General features: G+C 52.7%; 1 protein-coding gene across 1 annotated transcript; it reads right to left on the reverse strand.

Moving 5' to 3' along the window:
* Nucleotides 1-5,848: 5,848 nt before the first annotated feature.
* LOC133764174 (pepsin F) lies at nucleotides 5,849-15,755 on the reverse strand. The gene is made up of 9 exons (XM_062197850.1): nucleotides 15,703-15,755; nucleotides 14,497-14,656; nucleotides 13,571-13,688; nucleotides 13,374-13,492; nucleotides 11,737-11,936; nucleotides 9,680-9,796; nucleotides 8,185-8,329; nucleotides 8,015-8,113; nucleotides 5,849-6,004 (listed from the first exon to the last, which is right to left on the reverse strand). Exons 1-9 carry the CDS (start codon nucleotides 15,753-15,755, stop codon nucleotides 5,849-5,851), a joined length of 1,167 nt encoding a protein of 388 aa, XP_062053834.1.
* Between the last annotated feature and the right edge of the window lie 5,352 nt (nucleotides 15,756-21,107).

The following is a 21,107-nucleotide window of genomic DNA, read 5'->3' on the forward strand; positions in this document are numbered from 1 at the left end:
TTCACATAACCTTCATCTGAAAATTGCTTATTGAACTTTTGTTAAAGCTCTGCCTGGGGATTCATCACAGAACAAGACTGACCCAAATCCCTGACCTGGTAAATTTACACTGTGGGGAAAGAGACAGTTGATCAGGAATAATTCAATTACAGAATATTTGAGATGGTGACAGTAAAGGGAAATAAAAGCAAGAAGCAGGCAGGGAGGGTCGACATTTAAATTTTTCTTTACTTACTATTATTTGAAAGGTAGGGAGACAATGAGAGAGAGTAAGATCTCTTCCATCCTTTGGTTCATTCCCCTACTGCCTACAACAACTGGAGCTGGATCACACTGAATCCAGGAGCCAGGAACTCCATCTTGGTCTCCCACATAGGTGGCAGGGTCACCCAAGTACTTGAGCCATCACCTGCTGCCTCCCAGGGGACACATTAGCAGGAAGCTCTCCAATACTGGATGTTGGTATCCCAAGCAGCATCTTAACTGCTAAAGCCACATACTCACTCATGTTGACACTTTACAAGGAGGAGAGGACTCTGGGTAGAGACCTGGAGGGAGAATGCTGGTTACCCTCATTTGGGTCGTGCTTGTCCTTGTACAGACATAGTCCATACTTAGCATTTGAAAAGCCATCGGCCATGTAGTATATATTTCCAAAAAAGCAAGAAGAGAAGATTCCAAACGTTCTCATCATAAAGAAATGATAAATGCTTAAGATAAAGGATATGTTTGTTACCTGATTTGATTAGTATGCAATGTATACATATATCAAAATGATATTGTACTCCATAAAATGTGCAATTATGTGTCAATGAGAAATAAGATAAAATCAGGAGCAGATTCCTTCCTATTGATAATTTCCCTGCTGCTGAAATTGAGCCCCAAACAGTGTCTTGATTGTAGGCACTGGATGCCATCAGACTCTGGTCTCCTGGCCACACTTCCTTGGCTTAACTCAGTGAACTGAGGGAGTGCTCCGGCCAGCCCTCCAAGATTCTAATCGCTGGTGGCTGGCATTCTCTCGAGAGGTTCTGTTTAGGGGAATCCCAGGTCTGGGCAGGGTAATTCCAGGCGGAAGTAGCTGCCACCTGCATGAGGCTCCCAGGCTGACTGAAGCCACTTGGCCAACTTACCAGCAGCTCATCTGGTTGATGCTTTAGGGCTGGACTCCTGGCTTCTTGCTCGCCCAGGCCCTAAGGCACACACGGCCTCATTCCTTGTCTCAACGTCTTTTGAAGACTTTGAAACAGAGCTAATAAATAATTTATAGTTAACAACAATATACTTATTAGGGCTCTACTTGTCCAAGTGGGATCAGCAGGTCTAAAGGTAGGCGGTTATAAGATGACAGTGGCTTCACACTATTAAGCAGCTTGTGTGTAATATCCTCTATGGCCACCAGGTGTCAGTTCTTCATTGACAGTGCTCCGCATGATGGCTTTTTCTATGGGGGAGGCCTTGCCACCCTCCAGGCCATAGGTGTTGGAGATTTCCTTACTATTTCATAAAAGTGTTTAGCTCCCTCCCCCCCATACTGAAAGCAATTACTGAAAAAAGTTAGAAAAAGATAAGAAGGAAAACTGCCCACAGAGTTGGCTTTTGGATGTAACAGCTGTTGAATTTCGTGGTTAACTCTTAGGTTTTAGTGTTTGGTGTAAATTTGAAGGAGTGAAATACTGTGTGACAGGCAGTGTTCCAAAGGTTTTGTGTGATTAATTTACTCAGTCTTCATCATAGCCCTGGAAGGTAAGAACTAGTTTTTCCTGTGATTTTTTTGTTGTTGTTGTTGTTTTAGTTTATATAATTTTGCAGCTTTATTGGGATGTTTTCCATGTATCTTAAATCCTTACAATTAAGATGCGCAGCTTGGTGGTTTTTTTTTTAAGGACATAAACGATACAGATTACTTATTAACATCTTTCCATTGCCACACAATGGTTTACGTATTTATAATCCAGAGGTCTGTATAGCCAGAGTACCGCAGCCTTCCCAGTGATGTGACTTCTGAGCATCTACCACACCCCAGAAAGAAACCCCGCGCACATCAGCACCAGCCCCTCTTCCCGCTCTTGCCCTCCCCACTGCCTGGAAGAGACTGCTCTTACGTGAAACCTACAGGGGAGGAATCTGAAGCCTGGAAGTGAGCTTGTCGAAGGTCACGTGCCTGCTTCGTGACAGACAGACAGACTCTGGGACCCGCCTGCCTGGCCACTGTGCTGCGCTGTCTCCTGTGCATTTAGCAAACCTGAGGCCAGCTTGTCTTGTGTCCTGTCCTTCTCTGATCATCGCCATGGAAGCATTTTTTGGCATGGAATATTCTCCTAAGATATGGCTGCATGTGGCTGCAGGATGGTTTATGGTTGGACACATGATCTGTCATGGGTGTTGAGATGTTCCGGATTTTTCCTTTCAGAAGAGGTTCCAAAGACTCTAGCCTTGCTCATTTTGTGTTTGTGGGCACCTCTCACCACTGCCCTAGTGTAAATCTTGGAAAGAAAATTGCTAGGACAAAGGCTATACATATTTTAAAGACAAATCATCTCCTAAGAGATCATACAGGGAGGGTTCAAGAGCAGTCTTGCTCCACATTCTCTCTCACCAAAGACTAGAAAGGTCACTGGCTTGCAATTGATATAAAATAAACCTGGAGATGGCAGGTTTTTGCTTTGAAAATCAGAACCGAGCTGCATGTTGGTGGCATAGGCTACCTTATAGACCCTTAAGAGCAGTTCTTCTTATTAATAGACTGGCGACAGCTGAGGTCTTAGGTATGCAAGCCTTGACCTCACCTGGCTGATCTGATAGAAGTAGCATGGTGACGTGTGCGTGGGAGCATTGCTTGTCACCTGTTCATTTATCCAATTTGTGTTTATTGAGGACTGTGACATGTCTGGCCCATGCCAGGTACTGGAGCCACATGGAGCCGAGGAACCTTCCCTTGTCTGCACCACGGGGATGCATGACCTGATCAGGGGAACAATAAGATAACACATGTAAAGCTCTCAGTGAATCAATCAAATTACTCTTTCAAAAAATAACACTTTACTAGAATGTTTTTAAACATTTTATTTTTATTTGTGTGTGAGAGAGAGAGAAGGGGAGAGAGAGCGCATGCTCCCATTACTACTCCACTTCCCAAATGCCTGCAACAGCTGCAGTTGGGCTGGGAGCCAGGAACACAATCTGTGTCTTCCTTATGAGTGTCAGGAGCCCAATTCAGTGAGCCATCAACACTGCCTCTCCCAAGGTCTGCACTGACAGAGAGAGCCGGAATCGTGAGCCAGAACTGGGAATTGAAACCAGGCATGAGGCTAAATACCAGTTCCCAGATTATTCCTTTTCTTACTGGTAGTTTCTTCCTTTTTTTAAAAAATTATTTGAGAGGCAGAAAAATGCAGACAGACGGAGAGAGCTCACATCTTCCGGGTCACTCCCCGAATGACCACAAGGTCTCCATCCAGGTCTCCCACATGGTGGCAGAGACTCAGGTACTTGCTGGGTACCTGCTGCCTCCCAAGGCGCACATTAGCAGGAAGCTGGAACAGGGAGAGGAGTCAAGACTTGAACCCAGGCACTCGGATGTGGGATGCAGGCACCCCAACCGCATCTGAGCCACTAAGCCAAGTGCCCACCCCTTCCTGTGGCTTCTGACGGACATTACCATGGTTTCATGAAGGCCAATTTGGAAAATGAGTTTTGCACACAGAGTTGAGTCTCTGTTGAGCCCAGTTTATAATTACTGTTTGCTCTGAAACAATCCTAGGCCTTAGCCCACCCTTTTCTGTCTTACATGAGGTTGGTCCCCAGCTGTCTTTTGCCTGCCCTTAGGCATACTCATCCCAATTCCCCTCCATTGCAAAGGAGCGCACACAGCTCTCTATCCACAGTGGCTCTGTGCCCAGACAGGGGATGCAAAGCATGTGGGTGTGGTGGGTGTGTTTCAAGCAAGAGGGGGAGCCCCAGGAGGCATGTTGTCTAGGCAGACATGTCTAGGCATGGAGTCTGGTAAAATCCATGAAGATGAGATCCTAATGTAGAGAGATGTGGAACACAGGAATGGGAACCCTCACAAGGAGAACAGCCTCCCACCCAGACAACGCCCTGTCGGAGGCTAGAGGATGGCCACAGACCAGGGTCAGAGTCCTGCGTCGCCCAAGCGTCCCATGAAACACACACATTGTCCTCTCGAGACGTAGCACCTTGTATACGCTCTTCCTTTTCTAGAGCTGGAAAATTCCTGCTTGTCATTCAAGATCAGACTCCACCTCACTCCTCCTGGACGTCTGTGCCTGACACTCCCCACCCCCACCCCATCCTACTCCCAGAGGACGAAGCCTGCGGCTCCTCTGCTGTTTCTCCATAGGCCCTCCTTGTTGGGTGTTACAAGTTGGCTCTCTGTCCAGTGCTCCGCCCGGGGCTCCACCACAGCACCTGGCACATAGTAGGTGTCAGTAGACACGCAGTAGATGTGAACTATGACGGGAGGAAAACAGCGTTTGCTGAGGTCACACCCAAGCAGAGAGCTGCAGTAGACGCCAAGATGGCGTTGTTCCCACTGTTCTTGTTCCTCCCCGCCTCCATCCTCCCCTTCCTTCTGTCCCCTGACCCCTGCTGCCCCATCCTGGTCCTCTGCCTGGGATCCGCAGTCGGGAGGAAGTGATTGCTCAATGCCAGACTTCAATGTTGGCAGCTCAAAGCAAATGGTTTCACAGCTGGGCCCCAGGAGGAAGCCCAGGGAGCACACTTGGGGAGGTTGAGGCTTGGTCTTACCTGGTCCTCCTTTACATGAGAGTCGCTCCCCAGGACAGCCCCTGAGGCTAAGGAGAGGGCCACACTGGGTGTCTGTGGGTGGGAATGACTCCGGCATCCCTAAGGGCTCAGCACAGGGGAAGCAGGACAGTGCAGGTGCAGGCGACAGAGTCGGTGGCCAGGTCCTTGGCCTGCCTGGTTGTGGGGAGACACTGAGGGTCCATCCCAGGTTGAAGGGCCTGGCTCAGAGTCCACCTTGAGCAGGCCACTGTAAAAGGTCCTTTGAAAATGGGAAGATTAGCTTGTACTTGACATTTCCTGCTGTGCCTCTAATAGGGCAGTGGTGGATGTGGTGGAGACACCACAAACTCCTCAATCTGTCACCAGGACCCTGTCGGCCACTTCTTTCAGGGCCTTCTCTCTAGCTCTAGCCTGTGACTCTGTGGGAAACTGTCAGTCACCTCCAGGTCACAGTGGGCGTGTCCACCTGACCAAATAGAGCCAATCAGAGTACCTGATCCTCCAGCCATGATGATTGGTCCAGGGTTGGACACATGACCTGAGGTGGGCCAATCAGAGGCCCTGGTATTTTCTGAGTGGCTTTCCTCTCTAATCCAATGCCTTCAGGATATAAAAGCCTGGGGCAGGCCATGCCCAAGTCCTCACAGTGGGTAGAGAAGTCTGAGAGAGAAAAAAAAAAAAAAGCTGTCAAGCAAAGAGAACCAGAGATTAGGGAAGGGAAGAGTGAGCTGAGGGCTCCTGAGAGCTTGGGTCCCATCATGAGGTCGGGGACCTGTGCCGGTTCTTCAGCCACCCGCATGTCACCCTGTGAGTGTGCCTCATCGCCCAAGCCAGTTGGCTCACGTGCGGTCTACACTGTGTTCTCTGTCCTGCTTCACTCCACTGTCCCGGGACCCAAGAGAAGCAGCCACGAGGATTAGCACCATTGGAAATGACATCCTTTATTCTTGCCTGGGGAGTAGGGCTTAGCAGAGGCGCCAGACACAGCTGGGGGCAGCCCCCTGGGCAGGAGCCCCTGCCCATGGGCTGGCGTCTGGGTTTGGGGTCTGCCTCGCTGTCTGCTGGCGGAGCCCAGCATTCACACGGCAGGGGCCAGGCCGATCCTGTTGTTGGCCCGGTCGAACACGGTGAAGTAGAGCCGCAGGAAGACGTCTCCCAGAACCCAGACCTCGTATGGCTCAGACTCATGGGTGGAGCTCTCCTCGAAGTTGCTGTAGCAGCTATGTGCTGAGCTCTGGAGACCATGGAAACATGGCGGTCAGCCCTCACCCTCGCCTGCCACCCACACCTTTGACCCTTGTGGGGCTGTTCCCTCTGCAGAGAACACCCTTCCCTGTCCCCCCTCTTCCTCCCAGCTCCCTGTGACCCTGTTTGCATGGAGCCTGGGGTAGACCCGCCCCCAACACAGACAGCCCCAGTCCTGCCTCTGTGAGTCTGTGGCCTTAGATACGTTCAGCTTTGGTGCCAGTATTGTGAGTGTTGCTGATGTGACGCCAGTATCCCATATGGGAGGGCCAGTCCCAGCTGCCCCACGGACTGTCCCATGTCCCATCCAGCTCCTTTCTAATGCATCTAAGAAAGCAGCAGAAGATGCCCCATGAGCCTAAACCCCTGACAGCCACGTGGGAGACCCGGATGCTCCCAGCCATTGTGGCCATTTGGGGAGTGAACCAGTAGATGAAGGGTCTCTCTCTTTATCACTCTGCCTTTCAAATAAGTAAATAAATAAATAAATGAATTTTTTCAAAAAGGAAATGTTCAGTTTCTCCCTGTCTCACAGCCTTCTTTTTTTAAAAAAAAAATTGAAACTGTATACAAATAATTGCTCACATGTATAGGGTATGGTGTGATATTTCAATACATATACAGTGAGTCAGGATCAGGTCAGGGTGATGGGCATGTCTATCATCTCAGACGTTTGTCATTTCTTTGTGTTTGGAACATTCAATATCCTCTCTAGTAGCTATTTTGATATTTTCAATGCATTGCTGTCAACCATAGTCACCCTACTGTGCCATAGCATATTAGAAGTTATTCCTCCATCCTGTGCCCTTTAGCATCATCTCCCCATTCCCCACACCCCTGGGCACACACCCTTCCCAGGCTCCGGCTGCTTCTCTACTTCTTTGAGGTTATTGTTTTAGCTTCCATACAAAAGTAAGAACATGCACGTGGGGGCAGCATTGTGGCACAGCAGGTTAAGACGCTGCCTGTGGCACCAGCATCCCATATGAGCACTGGTTCGAGTCCCAGCTGTCTACTTCTGATCCAGCTCCCTGCTAATTAATGTACCTGGGAAAGCAGCAGAAGATGGTCCAAGTGCTCGGGCCCCCTCACAGACAAGAGAGACCCAGATGAAGTTCCTGAATCCTGGCTTCAGCCTGGCCCAGCCCCAGTTGTTGCAGCTATTTGGGGAGTGAACCAGCAGATGGAAGATGTCTGTCTGTCTGTCTGTCTGTCTGTCTCTCTCTCTGTCTCCTCTATCTGTAATCTGCCTTTCAAATAAATAAATAAATAAATCATAAAAGGAGTGAGAACAAGCAGAATTTGTCTTTCTGTGCCAGGCTTATTTCACGTAATGCAATACCCTCCAGTTCCATCCATGTTGCTGTAAATGATAGGATTTCTTTCTTTTTTAATGGCTGAATAACATCCCATTCTCACACTCTCTTTTAACCCATTCAGCCTCCCCTGGACTCTCATGGGGACCTGACATGTTTAGCCTCATCCGTGTGTCTGGTCCCATGTTGTCCCCAGCACCCTGCAGAGGGAGGGACTGTAACTCTAACTCACAGGGGAGGGAGCTGGGACTTAGCAAGGCCTAGTTGTGGCCTCGGCCTCGGGTGGCCATATAATTTATCATCCACACCAGGTCAATTCTGAGGGAGCGCTGGTAGTAATTGTGATGAGACAGTTCTAGCCAAGCCCACCCGTCACTCTCCCTTTGACCTGTCACTGAGACAGGTTAAACAGATTAAACAGAAGCTTCCAGGGGCAGGCCCCTTCGCACCCCCTCTCCTCATCCCTAGCACTGTGCCAGCACATGGGATCACTCAATATTTACGGAAGGTGAAGGATGCCACAGTCTGCACACACCAGCTTTATGGGAGGTGCCCCAATGGGCTTGGCAGCATCAACAATGGCACAGGTTGGCCTCCAGGGGGCCTCTTCCTCCCAGCTGCAACCCAGTGATTCCTGCAGGTGCCAATATCCCAGGCTCATCACCCAAGGTCAGGCCCCTCACCTTGCGGATGTAGGCACTGGCTGGCACGGGGTAGTCCACGCCATCGATGGTGAAGATGATGTCAGGCAGGGTGCTGATGGCGTCACAGTCGATGACGTACTGGGAGAGAAAGCCAGGTGGAAGGTGGGCCAGGCCGAGCACCCTGGGATGACCCTCGGCGTGACTCTTACCTCGCCGCTATGGGAGTGCTGGGCGTTGATGACCTTCTGGATGTTGAGGACAGGGTCCTGCGGGCCAATCAGCAACGAGGTCCCCGTGTCGACGATGCCCTGGCAGCCACTGACACAAGCAATGGCCTCCCCATTCATGGAGATTCTGAAAGCCAGGGACAGAGCAGACACCGGGATCACCCACAGCCGCCCCACCACCCGTCCCTGGCTGCCTCCAGGACAGCCCTTCGGCTCAGGCTGCCTCTCTGTTTCCTCTGCACTGGCCATGCTGACCCTCTGTGAAGTCCTTTGAGTTCCTGACACCACCAAGCTCTTTCTTGCCTCAGGACTTTTTTGCATCTGCTAGTCTCCTTTCTTAGAATCACCCCTGCCCCCTTGGACCAGCTAACTCCCCCTGCCCTCCAGGTTTCAGCTTAGTTGTCTCTTTTTCAGGGAAGTCCTCCCCACAGACCAGCCAAGGCTCCCGTCCTGGTTGCTCTGAAGGTTCCCGGGTGTTCATTCATTTCATGCAGGCTGTGTTGGTGCATGTGTATCTGCCCTGCTGGACAGCGAGTTATGTAAGAGTGGGTTGTGTCCCTGCCATTCCACATATCTGGGCATCTTTGCTGTTGAGTGAGGGATGTGGAAACCTGTGTCTGTTGTCTGACCAGTTCCAGGGCACACAGAGTACAGCAGGGGTCATCTCCCCAGCAGCTCCAGCTCCAACAGGGAGCCTGTGGCCCAGGGCATGCCTGCAGCCGCCCAAGGGGAAGTCCAAGGCCACTGAAGCCTCCAAAGACAGTCTCTCGCTTTTTCAGGATGGTGGCAGCCCATCAGGGATGGTCCCCACCTTCTTGGGCTCCTGGGCCCCCCTCCCCAGGCTCCTGGTTCTCTGTCACAGCCCCTGCCCCACCAGGTGGCCAGGAAGGACCACAAAGGTAGCATCCTTTTCCTGAGTTGCCTCCAGAACTGCAGAATGGAGCAGGCCTCCTCCCCTATACGCTGTCTTCTCCCTGGGGGGTCCGACCTTGCCCCATTTGCCCAGGACTTCCCCTATCCTCACACTGCAGTCCCCATGCATGCAACCCCAACCCCGGTCCCAGACACACAGGACAGCCAGCATTTTCATGGCTGTGTCCAGTCAGGTAGGCTGCTCCTCCATCTACTTCTCATTGCAGCCTCGTCTCCTTGGGCCACACTTCCTGCTACCCCACGGCACGGTGCAGGTCTCCTACAGCGCCCGGGCCTCTTCCAGGACAGCCCAGTTTCCCCAGGCCCCAAGGCTCCCCTTCCCCTTCTCTTCCTGCCCAGGATCCATCTTCCTAGCTCAAGACCCCAGACAGGAGGCCTGGAGGGATTAGGAACCCATGGCTGGGGCGTGCATGGGTGTGTTTATATGACTGTTACAGGTTTGTGTGTGTCTTGGTGTGACCATGTGTCCACCTGTGTGATGATGTGTGCCTGCATGTGTCCATGCATGCCTCCCTCAGGGAAGGGACTGGAGGCGGGGGCTTACCTGTCCATGGCCAGCTGCCAGTAGAGAGGTCTGGACACAGGCACCCAGTGAAGGTCCCCGCTGTAGTAGGAGGGGTCCACGCCGCCGAGCATCAGCACGCTGCCTTTCTCTTCCTTGCTGGGTGGGGGTTTGAATGGAGGAAGAGTGAGGATTCGTTGCAGGTGAACTGCACACAGTGGGTCCAAGCTCAGGGCCCGGGAACCAAGCACCATCTATGATTTGCTTGTTGTGGCTCCCTCAGTCCACACACACTCATTCACACAGCATGCCCAGAGCAGGTACTGCTGTGCACGCCCTTATATGGATGGAGAAGTTGAGGCAAGGAAGGCTTGAGCCCCTGCCTAGGGTCAGTCACATGGCTCATGAGTGGCAAAGCCGAGGCTCGAACCTGGACAACGTGGCTTCCAGGCTGAGATCTGACCTCCCGCCTCTGCAGGGGCTGAGGTCCCTCCGGCAGACACTGGGACACAGCCTTGCCTAGCCTGTTATTTCCAGAAAACTGAAGCCCAAGGAGGCTCAGGGTTTGGACCCGTGCATCCACAGGGCCCATGCTTAGAAACTCTGCATGCTTTTTGCACAAGGGGTCCCATACTCTCCTTGTGCACTGAACCCTGCAGATTGTACACTGGGTCTTGGGCTCACAGGGACATCCTGGTGAGGGTAGAAGTGCCCCTGCAGATGTCTCTCCCTCCACAGCAAATCCATCAGCAAATCCTGGGGCCTCTTGCTCTAAAACACACCCGCTCCTTCCACTTTCCTCCTCTTCCCTGGACCAGGTGGCTGCCCTTTCTCTCCCCTAAAGAGGCTGCCACAGCCCAGGCCCTGGTCTCCCTGCCTCCACTCAGTTCAGCCATCCTCCAGCGGCCATAGGGTGAGCATCCAGAAATGTAAATGGGATGCTCAGTACAGAGTATACACATGTAGCAAAGCATCGTGATGCCCCCTAAATGTCTATAATTCTTGCATGTCAATCAAAGACAAAAAAATTAAAACACATAAATTAGATCATGTGTCTTCCCCACTTCACCCTGTTCTTCCAGTCCTGCTTAGAGCAACCCCAGGGAGCCTAGTCCCCAGCCCCTCCCTGTTGCAGCCACACCGGCTCCTCGCTCGCGGTCTCTGCACTCACTCCCTGCTCTGCCTGCAACTTTGTCCCTCACACCCCTCATCCTGCAGCACTCAGCTCAGAGATGCCGCCCTGGCCACCCCCGTGAAGCTACACCCTCGTCCTGATTTATTGCTTTCACTGAATCAGTTACTGTCTTGTCTGCCTTCCCCTGCCTCTTGTCTGTCTCGTTTATGTATACAGAGCAGTGCCCAGCAGACAGTAGGTGCTCAGTAGTTGCTGAGTCCATCATCTGCTTTGATTGGGTCCAAGCATTCCTGAGGCTTGGAGAGATTAAACAGCTAGCTTAAATTCATGGCCTTGAGTCAGGATTCGAACTCAGGACTCCCCAGAGCCCGCAGTCTCAACACCAGCTCTCCCACCTCCTGTGTGACTTACAGAGTCAAGCACTGCCATTAGTGGGGAAGACGCATCTGTGAACAGGGTCCTTCTCCTGTCTCTGCCTCTCCTTCCTCGCTGGGACCTTAGCTAGACCCTTAACCCATCAGGGGACTTCAGCTTTTCTTGACCAAGCCCAAGGACTGGAGACTTGTGGAGGGGCTGACCACTGCCATGGAGGTTGTCCCAAGGGCTCTGCCTCAGCTGGGGAACCTGTCTCTGAGCCTCAGTTTCCCCTGCAGGGTCAGCCGGCTCTCTCTGGAAAGAGCCAGGTTGTCCACACCTTGGGCTCTGTGCACTGTACAGAGTCCCCGTTGCACACTGCTCAGGGCTGCTGTTACCACCAGAGGCATTGCAAACGTAACGGACAGGGCTGAGTTCCCATCAGTGTGTTGGCAGGCAATGGGCTGGATCGGGCCTCCAGGCCACAGTTGGCTGGTGGCTGCACTAGACCAGTTCTCGGGAAATTTCTAGGTCAGGTAGAAATCTGTGGGTTCTCATGCAACTGGAAGCATCTTACAGCGAAGCTGAGGGAGGGGCAGCCAAGACTCACCTGCTCAAGTAGAAGGCAAAGAGGTTCTGAGGAATGAGGCCCTGTGCCCACAGGTTGTCAAAGACAGGGGTGATGCCCTCGAAGCTAAGGCTAGGGTAGCTCAGGCCCAGGATGCCATCGAAGACTGCATACTCCATGAACTTGCCAGGCTCCTGCAGGCTCAGGCCAAAGGCCTGGGCTACGTCCACGAGGCCCGCAATCTATGGGGAAGGGAGGGTGTCTCTGAGTAGAGGCCTGGGAAGTGGGGTCCGGACTGCAGGTGGGGGCGGGGCAGGGCGGCAGACCACCAGCACCAAGGAGAACAACTGAGGCTTCTGGGGCGTGGGCTGCTCGCCAGGTGCTCATCTCTGGCCAGGACAGGTGTGCGGGTTCGGCTGGGCGGTGCTGTGGGTCAGAACCAGCACCTGCACCTCCCTCACGTCCTCTAAACTCAAAATTGGCCTCATCCTCTTTCCACAGGGGGGGGAACTGAGACTCCAGTGGGGACCAGAGGGTGCCCACTGGAGGGCAGGTGGGCAGAGAGCAAGGTGGCTGCCTTGTGGGTGGTGACAGAAACGGAGGGAATTCATTGCCAGTCCCAGAGGTGCTCGTTCCTGTGTGCCCCTGAGAGACGAGCCCATTCTTCCATGCAGCTGCCAGTCTTAGCGAAAACCTGCTTGGATGACACTCCCCAAGGAAACATTTTCTTTCCCATTTTGTTTGAAAGGAAGAGATAGAGAGAGAGAGAGAGAGAGAGAGAGAGAGAGAGAGAGAGAGAGAGAGATGGAGAGGGAGAATAGAGAATAGAGGATAGAGATACAGGGAGAGAGGGAGAGAGAGAGCTGCAGCAGCCAGGGTTGACCCTGAAGCCAAGGGCCCGGAACTCCATCCAGGTCTCCCACGTGGGTGGCAGGGGCCCAATACTGGAGCCATCATCTGCTGCCTCCCTGGGCGCACAGCAGTAGGAAGCTGGATCACAGGCAGAGAAGCTGGGACTTGAACAAAGGACTTTGATATGGGTTGAGGGTGTCTTGTGCTCAGGCACCCTGGGGAGGCAATCTGTAGCTTTTACTGGATTCTCAAAGACTTCCGAGTCCCCTCCCCACTGGGCAAGAATCCAACTATGAGTCAGGCTTCCCTGCGTATGTGGCTCCGTTTCCCTGTCTCGTGCCAGGAACGCCGGCTGGCCCGAGAGGCCCGGGAAGCACCCACTCCAAACAAGTCCTGGTCCCCATCCCAGCTCTGTGGCTCACCAGCTGCCCCCAACCTGGGGCCAGGCACTCACTCTCTCTGTTCTCCCATCTGTCTAATGGAGACCCGCCACGTGGGGCTGTTGTGAGGAGTGAACCAGTTACTCCAATTAGATCGCCTGGCATGGTGGGACGATTTCCCCCACCTGTCTCCCTGCTCCCCGCACAGCCGGCCTCTGCTCACGGTGAGGAGAGCGGCTGCCAATCCCCGCCCCACCCCGTTGCAAGCACCTGCAGCTGGGTGACCCCACTCTCTGGGGCAGCCCTGCCTGCAGACACAGCCCCACAGGGCATGTAGTCAGCCACGGAGGGGCTCTGGGGAAGACAGGCACTTGTAGCTGACCCTGTATCTGGTCCCAGAAGTGGCGGCCGTCCCAGGGGCCGGCCCCGCCTCAGCCTGTAGGTTACCTGAACGGTGTCATAGGCAAGAAATCCCGACATCCTCCCGGAGCCATAGACGATGTTAATGGGCCGGCCCGAGACCAGGAAGGTGGAGGACAGCAGAGGGTTGAAGGTGTTGTGTTTACCTGCACATGCAGAGGGGAGTGTTGGTCAGAGCCACTGGGGATCGGAGAGGGGGCTATGGGAGGCCAGGGGAGACCTACCACAGGCCGGGCTGGAGCAGTAGATGGAGGGCACCCACAAGTCAGCAGAGCCGGTGTCAAGGACGACCTTGAATTCCTGGGGGGGTGTTCCGATGCTGATGATGCCGATGTAGGCCAGCTGCGAGGCCAGGAAGGCAGTGGTTAGGGTGGGCCTGGCTGCCCCGGCCTCTCTCTGGCTCCCAGGTGCCTGCCTTCATTGGGGTTTCCCAAAACTACGCTCCTATCACCCCACCTCCCAGCCCTTGCTCAAGGCAGGCCTTCACTGCAGAAGCTCTCCAGTCTCTCCTGCAGCTCTCCAAGTCTTTTCAACCCTTCAAGGAGCAGCTTGAGTGCCTCCTCCTCCAGGCAGTCCTTGTGGGTTATCCCAGGCCACAGGGCTCTCTCTCTCTCTCTCTCTCTCCTCTCAACTCAGTGCATGTGATGTCAATACCACACAGGTGGTCTCTCCATGGGCTCACACTGACTCTGCCTGTTTCTCTGGCTATGCTCTAAGTTCCGGAAGAAGCTCTGAGGCCTTTGGTTACCAGTCATCGCCCCACTCCCAGCCCCTCGTTTTTGCTGGTGGTGTTCTTGGGGTGGGAGTGGCTGAACTTCCTCTACCTAGGGGATCACGCTTGGTTTGCAGGTGGCTTTGCTGTCATTTCATCAGACGGGGCTCACCCTTCGATGTGGTTCAGTGGTTCATTTAGTTACAACAAAGACCCTTGAACTAAGTGGCCACGTGTCAAGGGCACAGACAAGGATGTCTGCCTGGCACCTGGCCATTGATGGGCCCAATCCCCCCTCCAGCGACTGAGGCCCCATTGCCTACCATGTCTGCCGGCGGGAGCCCCAGACCTAACAGACTGGCTCCCACCCGAGCTGAGCACCAGTGCCTGGTATGGGCACTAGGGGGCGCTCTGGAGCCCCAGGGTCCCCACACTCACATCCAGGTAGTTCCTCAGGGGCTCAAAGGAGACATCTGGGTCCTGGTGTCTGCTATGCAACTTGTAGGTCGGGCGGTAGGGGTGCTTCTCCAGGTAGTCTTGAAGAATGTCGTTTTCCCGGAGATTTTCTCGCATGGACTTCACCTTCATCAGAGGGATTCTGTAACCGAGTGTTGGGAAGGAAAATGGACAGGAAGCAGTCGACGGGACGCGCAGCGCTGCGATGGGGGGCCATGCCTGCATCCCAGTCGCACAGTGCCTTTCCCGAACGTGCTTCTGAGCGTCAGCTTGTGATCAGGAGAGGCACCCAACACAGAAAAACCATGGCTGTGGACCTAGGCTTGAATTCCGCTTCTGTTAGGTCATCTCGGGCAAGCTGTGTGACCTTTCGTTTCCTCTCTTTTAAAAAAAAGTGGGATGATACCAGCCTCGTCACATAGGATGTTTGGGGGTACTAAGTAAGGGAGGGCGAGAATACACCTGCCACCTAGTAGATGCCCACAGTGATAGCCATTCCTACCCGCGTGGCCATCTCAAAGCAGCCCTGGGCAGGTTAGCGTGGGGGTCATTATCCCCTGTTTATGGCAGGAAATCTGAACTGCGGGGAGTCTGTGATTGATGGTGGCAAAGCTGGGCTTGCAAGTAGTCCTCCTGATCACTCCAGGGTTCAACCAGAAGAGACAAGTGAGCGAGGAAGCCAGAAATGTAGAAACTCAAGGAGGCAGAGGTGGGGGATGAGGAGGACGGAAGAGCAAGAACGAGTCAAAGCAAAAAGCGACACAGAGAGATCTGAAGAGATGGAGAGATGAAGGATAGAAACATAGACCCAGAGACGTGCACCTGGCAACTGAGGGAGAGCAGCGAGGTCTCTAAGCCAATGAGGAGGAAGTGTGCGGGACCCCAGATACAGCTGCCCAGGTTGTCCACTGAACAATTCTGGGGAGCGCCATTCACCTAGCCCACGATGTGACAGGCGCTCCTGGGGTTGTGCATCCCTGCAGTCCTGCTGCAGGGCCTCTGGGTCCCCGGATCCCCCCAGCACACATGGCAAGCTACACATCACTAAGTGGAGACTTGAACCATATTGGAGTTAAGGAAGATCACACTTCCTTCTCCACCCTTGGACGGGCTAAAGAATAAGAGAGTAAGAAAGGGGCCAGAAAGAGCTGCTGCTGCTGCTGCTGCTGCCGCTTGTCCCTTACTCACGTGACCAAGCACTCCGAGAGGGCTACCAGCCCGAGGACCCCAAGCCACTTCATGCCTCCTTCCTGGGTTCAGAGCACTCAGGTGAGTGGAGCATGCAGTGGCCATCCAGAGCGGCTTGTTAAATAGTCATCCCCTGGAGGGCCACTAATGGGCTTGATAAGAAGTGCAAACCTTCCTGATAAGAGCTCACCCCTCTCAGTGTTCCTGAGGGGGGGGCCCAGAAAATTCTCAGAAAAGAGAGATTTCTAGCGTAATCTCTTTCCTGGGGCTTGGCTGAGAAAACAACCCAAGTCACACATCTAGCAAAGAGGGGGAGACTCTGGCTATCTTGGAGATAAGGGCATTGCAGGTTATGTGACAAAAACAAGGGCCAGCCTGGCACTGCAGCTCACTAGGCTAATCCTCCGCCTGCAGTGCTGGCACCCCGGGTTCTAGTCCCGGTTAGGGTGCCGGATTCTGTCCTGGTTGCTCCTCTTCCAGTCCAGCTCTCTGCTGTGGCCCAGGAAGGCAGTGGAGGATGGCCCAAGTGCTTGGGCCCTGCATCCACATGGAAGACCGGGAGAAGCACCTGGCTCCTGGCTTCAGATAGGCGTGGTGCACTGGCTGCAGCGCGCCAGCCACAGCGACCATTGAGGGGTGAACCAACGGAAAAGGAAGACCTTTCTCTCTGTCTCTCTCTCTCACTGTCCACTCTGCCTGTCAAAAAAAAAAAAAAAAAAAAAAAAAAAAAAAAAAAAAAAAAAAAAAAAAAACAAGGGCCACGTTCAGTGCGTGACCCTGGTGATCCGTGGTCTTCCCAGAGGCCTTGTGAGTGGTACCTCGCCGGCCTCCCTTGAGAGGAGACTGCTGGGAGGAAGAGAGGTCAAACTGCAGAGTGAAGATGCTGGAGATGGAAGTGGGCTGATGTGACAAGATGGCCCGAGCTGATTGGCTTTGGAGATCCAGACTAAAGCAGTACGACACTTGCACTGTTTAAATGCTGGAAGAAGTGGGATGCGTGCATCCCAAAGAGACTGCCTTTACTCAATAAACATTTTGAAAGATAATTATTTATTTCAGAGGCAGGGAGGGAGGGAGAGAGAGAGAGAGAGAGAGAGAGAGAGAGGAGCGACTCCCATCTGCTGGTTCACTCCTCCAAATGCCTGCAACAGCCAACAGCCGTTGCAGCCGGCAGCTGAAGCTGGCAGCTGGGACCTCAATCCAGATCCTTCATATGGGTGGCAGGGACCCAAGTACTCGTGCCATCACCTGCTTTCTAGGGTGCACATTGGCAGGAAGCTGGAATCAGGAACAGAGCCAGAACTTGAACCAGACCCTCCAATATGGGATGTGGGCATCTTACAAGGTGGCTTAAATGTTAGGCCAAATGTCCACCCCCCAACAAATGTTATTGAGGACCCACTGTGAGCTAAGCACTAGGCAAGATGCTAGGAAATCTAAGTCCAGTATGACAGGCAGTCCTTGCCTTCGGGGAGCTTCCAGTCTAGGGCGGAGAGCTCACAAGCTCAAGACCTGGAAGGCAAAGGGATGAACAAAGGTTGAGTGGGCATTGTGGACATGGGGCAGAACAGCCCCCCCACCAGGGGGCAGCCTGTACTAGACTCCACAGCCATTGCCACATTGGAAGGCAGCCGTGATGCCAAGTTGGCCAAGTTGGCCAAGTTATTAAGAAAAATCAGAAGTCTGGATATTTCTGTGAAATTCCTGACCTTTGAGTGCTGGCAGCTGTGACATTATGTACATAATTGTTTGCTATGTCCTCCCCTACTGTTCCTGGTATGGAGCATCCCCCTCCCCCAACCAAAGGCAGGCCGCAGACACCAGAATCTCTCTTTCCAAGGCAGGTCATCAAAGCTCTAATCCTCCCTGACTTTCTGTCCTGGGGCTGGCCATGAAGAAACCCTCCAACTACTGTTGTCTGCCTGTGAGCTCTAAGCCTCTCCTGTTCTAGAAGATTCCTGACCCGTGCCTGGGAGGAAGGAGGGTGCACGAGGAGGCCAGGGAGAGTCCAGGCAGACAGGCCTCCTGGCTTCTCCAACCCAGTCCTTTCGCATTGGCTCAGACCCTTCAGGGCCTGAGCTTCCTGACAGCTGAGAGCGTGCGGGGCTCCCTAGAGGGTGGGGCCAGTGCCCTTCTCCCTTACCTGGCCCTAGGCACCTCGTTAACTAGCTCCTTAGTATGAGCCTTCGTAGGAAATCAGTAAACTTGAGCGTTTTCCGGAGTTCTGTGAGGTTCTTCATCCAACCAGACAAGGGGGCTGCCAGTTTACAGCAGGCAGGGGGAAGCACAGGGGACGCCCCCAAGGTATCTGTAGCAGAGGAAGAAGGCCAGCTTGGGAGCTGAGCCCTCGGCCTGTGGGGTCTGACATTACCGCTAGTTGGGTAGTGTCCGAACCACCTTGAATCAGAGAACGCCCTGCTGTAGAATCCATTGCTGGTAGTGAGAGATTCCAGAGAGAGAGAGAGATTCCATCTGCTGGTTCTCTCCCTAAATGGCTGCAACGGTCAAGACTGGGCCAGACTGAAGCCTGGAGGTTCTTCAGGATTTCCCACATGGGTGCAGGAGCCCAAGCACTTGAGTCATCTTTCACTGCTTTCCCAGGCACACCAGCAGAGAGCTGGACAGAAGTGGGGCAGCCAGGATTTGATCCGGCGCCCATGTGGGATGCCGGTACTGCAGGTGGTGGCTTTACCTACTATGCCACAGTGCCAGCCCCCTCATTGGAGTTTTAAGGAAGGGAAGGAGAGGATCAAATTTATGTTTCAAAACATTGTGCAGCTGTGCTAAACGGGTGGCGAGGATGAGACTGCCACTGGGAGACGTGGGTTTTGCGGGGTGGTAGAGCTAACTCTAACTATCCCTAGAGGCTGGTGCCAGCCCTCAGGCCCTTGTTTCCAGCAGACATCCTGGGGCACCAGTGACAGATGCGGGAGCTGGAGGAGCACAGGATGGGTGCATTTGCTTCCCGGCACAGAGAATCACCAACATCTGATGGGCACCTGCACCTTATGAACCTTGAAGAAGCCTAGACCATACTATGTGTGGCCTTCCCACACCTCTTCTGAGATCCGTGAGGTGAGTGGCCTGTAAGAGAAACTGAGTTTGGGCTGGATTTTCCTTCTATATTTTCAGAGTAATGAATTACTCAGTTTTTAAAGAACTGTGGTGTTGGCCAACCCATCTGCCACTGTGAGTTGCATTCAGCCTGCGGGCTGTGCAAGTTCTTAATTCTGGGCCAGTGGTGTGAATGAGATACCACATGCGTCATCACCACTTTACTCCTGTTTTTTAAGTGAAAGGTAAATATTCATTACCGGAGGAAAAAAAAATGTATACAAGAAAGTCTAGATTCTTTCTCTTCATGTGCAAGTACTTCTGTCATAAGCTTCCAAGTATCAACTTTTAAGGTTTTACAAGGGTAAGTTTTCCTTTACATGGGCCCATAACTGTGTGGTGAACATTATTTCCATAGAAACCATAGACTGAAATATATTCTTATAGTTTACAAGAAACTTAAAGAAATTGTGTGTTAGCAGAGAAGATAATATTATATTTTACTGCAAAACATTATAAAATGATACAATTGTATGACTTCTAAGTGTGTTGAACAAGGTGATAAAAAGAAGAAAAAAACAAAAACAAAAAACAGAGGGGCCAGCACTGTAGCATAGTAAGCTAAGCCTCTGCCTGCAGCGCCAGCATCCCATGTGGGCACCTGTTCAAGTCCCGACTGCTCCACTTCCCATCCAGCTCCCTGCTAATGTGCCTGGAAAAGCAGCAGAAGATGGCCCAAGTGCTTGCTTGGGCCCCTGCACCAGTGTGGGAGACCCAGAAGAAGCTCCTGGCTCCTGGCTTCGGATCCACCCAGTTTCAGCCATTGCAGCCATTTGGGGAGTGAACCAGAGGATGGAAGACCTCTGTTTCTCCCTCTGTCTGTAGCTCTACTTCTCAAATAAATAAATAAAATCTTAAAAAAAAAAATCACCAAGGCAGGCAGGCGTGACTTTAAGATTTTTTTGGATTTGATGACTTCTACTTTCACATCATCTCTAATTAGCTGATCCACGTAAGGGCCCCTGGAGACACCTGCGTATCCACCAACACAGAGGAAGGATCAATGTTTCTCGTGGATGTCTCCTCTCGGCACGTGGGTTGCACCTCCCAGAGTCTTGAGACAAAGAATGCGCTGGATCTGTCCCACTACCAGGAGTTTTCACACCAGCGTAGGATGTGTGAACTCCTAACACCAACAGCAAACCCCCATCACCAGGCCCTGCCCAGTAGCCAAACCATTGCTGACTTCATCCTCGGGCTCCTCGGCGACCCCTTTCCTTCCATTTTCACAGAAAGCCCATCAGGATCAGATAAACCAATGAACTTAAACATAGCTCCCATGGGCTGAGCACCTGCTATAACTCCCGTCAGGATCCAGGCCTTGACACATTAGTCTGCCAAAGCAGACATGTAAAGGAGTGATTATTTATTAAGTGCCTTATCGATCAAAGACGACACAGAGGGGCCTCCCACAACTTTGGCTCAGCCTGGTGTGAGCAAGGCAACCTCCCAAGGCAGGAACGTGGCATTCCGCGCTCCTTCTAGGACTGCCGGGGCCCAGTATTCATGGGTGGGATCCAGTCCAGGCCTGTGCTGGGCAGAGCACCTGGGAGGCTGATCCAATCCCCAGGCATGGGTGGTGGAAGGAGTAGGGGGCTCTGTGTCTCAGTCTTCACTTTTGCACAATGATACAATTCATTTTTGCCCCTATGGGGGGGATTTGACAACACCTACCATGCATTCGCCTTTTAACTCGGTAATTCTATTTCTAGGAATCTAGACCAAAGGTACACTGGCAAAATAACAGAAAGATGTGTGCACAAGCAACTCGTTACAACATTGTTTGGGTGGCCAAAGATTAGAAATGTACCAGAAATACCCTTCAACGGTGACTTTCAAATAAAGATTAGAGCAGATAGTGGATACACAAGGGAGTGTAATACAGGTGGAAAACGGAATGGGATGGGTGAGATCTCCAGGGTGCGTTGTTTAGTTAAAAAGGAGGAGTGGTGGGGGCCAGCACTGTGGCATAGCAGGTTAAGTTTCCACCTGTGATGCTGGTCTCCCCTCTGGGCACCGGTTTGTGTCCCAGCTGCTCTATTTCCAATCCAACTCCCAGCTAATGGCCTGGGAAGGCAGCAGAAGATGGCCCAAGTGCTTGGGCCCCTGCTACCCACGTGGAAGACCTGGAAGAAGCTCCTGGCTCAATTGAGGCCATTTGGGGAGTGAACCAGCAGATGAAAGATCGATATCTCTATATCTTTCTCTCTCTCTTCCTCCTTCTCTGTAACTCTGACTTTCAAATAAATAAAACTTTTTTTTTGTAAAGGGGGGTGGGGGGGGGGGATAGG

Source organism: Lepus europaeus, chromosome 7 (assembly GCF_033115175.1).
Source record: "Lepus europaeus isolate LE1 chromosome 7, mLepTim1.pri, whole genome shotgun sequence".
Taxonomy (NCBI): domain Eukaryota; kingdom Metazoa; phylum Chordata; class Mammalia; order Lagomorpha; family Leporidae; genus Lepus; species Lepus europaeus.

What these genes read in the sequence shown, in the direction of transcription:
- LOC133764174 (XM_062197850.1), bottom strand. Translation starts at nt 15,755, where the DNA reads ATGAAGTGGCTTGGGGTCCTCGGGCTGGTAGCCCTCTCGGAGTGCTTG. An exon ending in TTGCCTATGACACCGTTCAG is followed by an intron (nt 11,937 to 13,373) that starts GTAACCTACAGG and finishes CCTTCCCCATAG; the next exon opens with ATTGCGGGCCTCGTGGACGT. An exon ending in TTTGCCTTCTACTTGAGCAG is followed by an intron (nt 9,797 to 11,736) that starts GTGAGTCTTGGC and finishes ACCCCCACCCAG; the next exon opens with CAAGGAAGAGAAAGGCAGCG.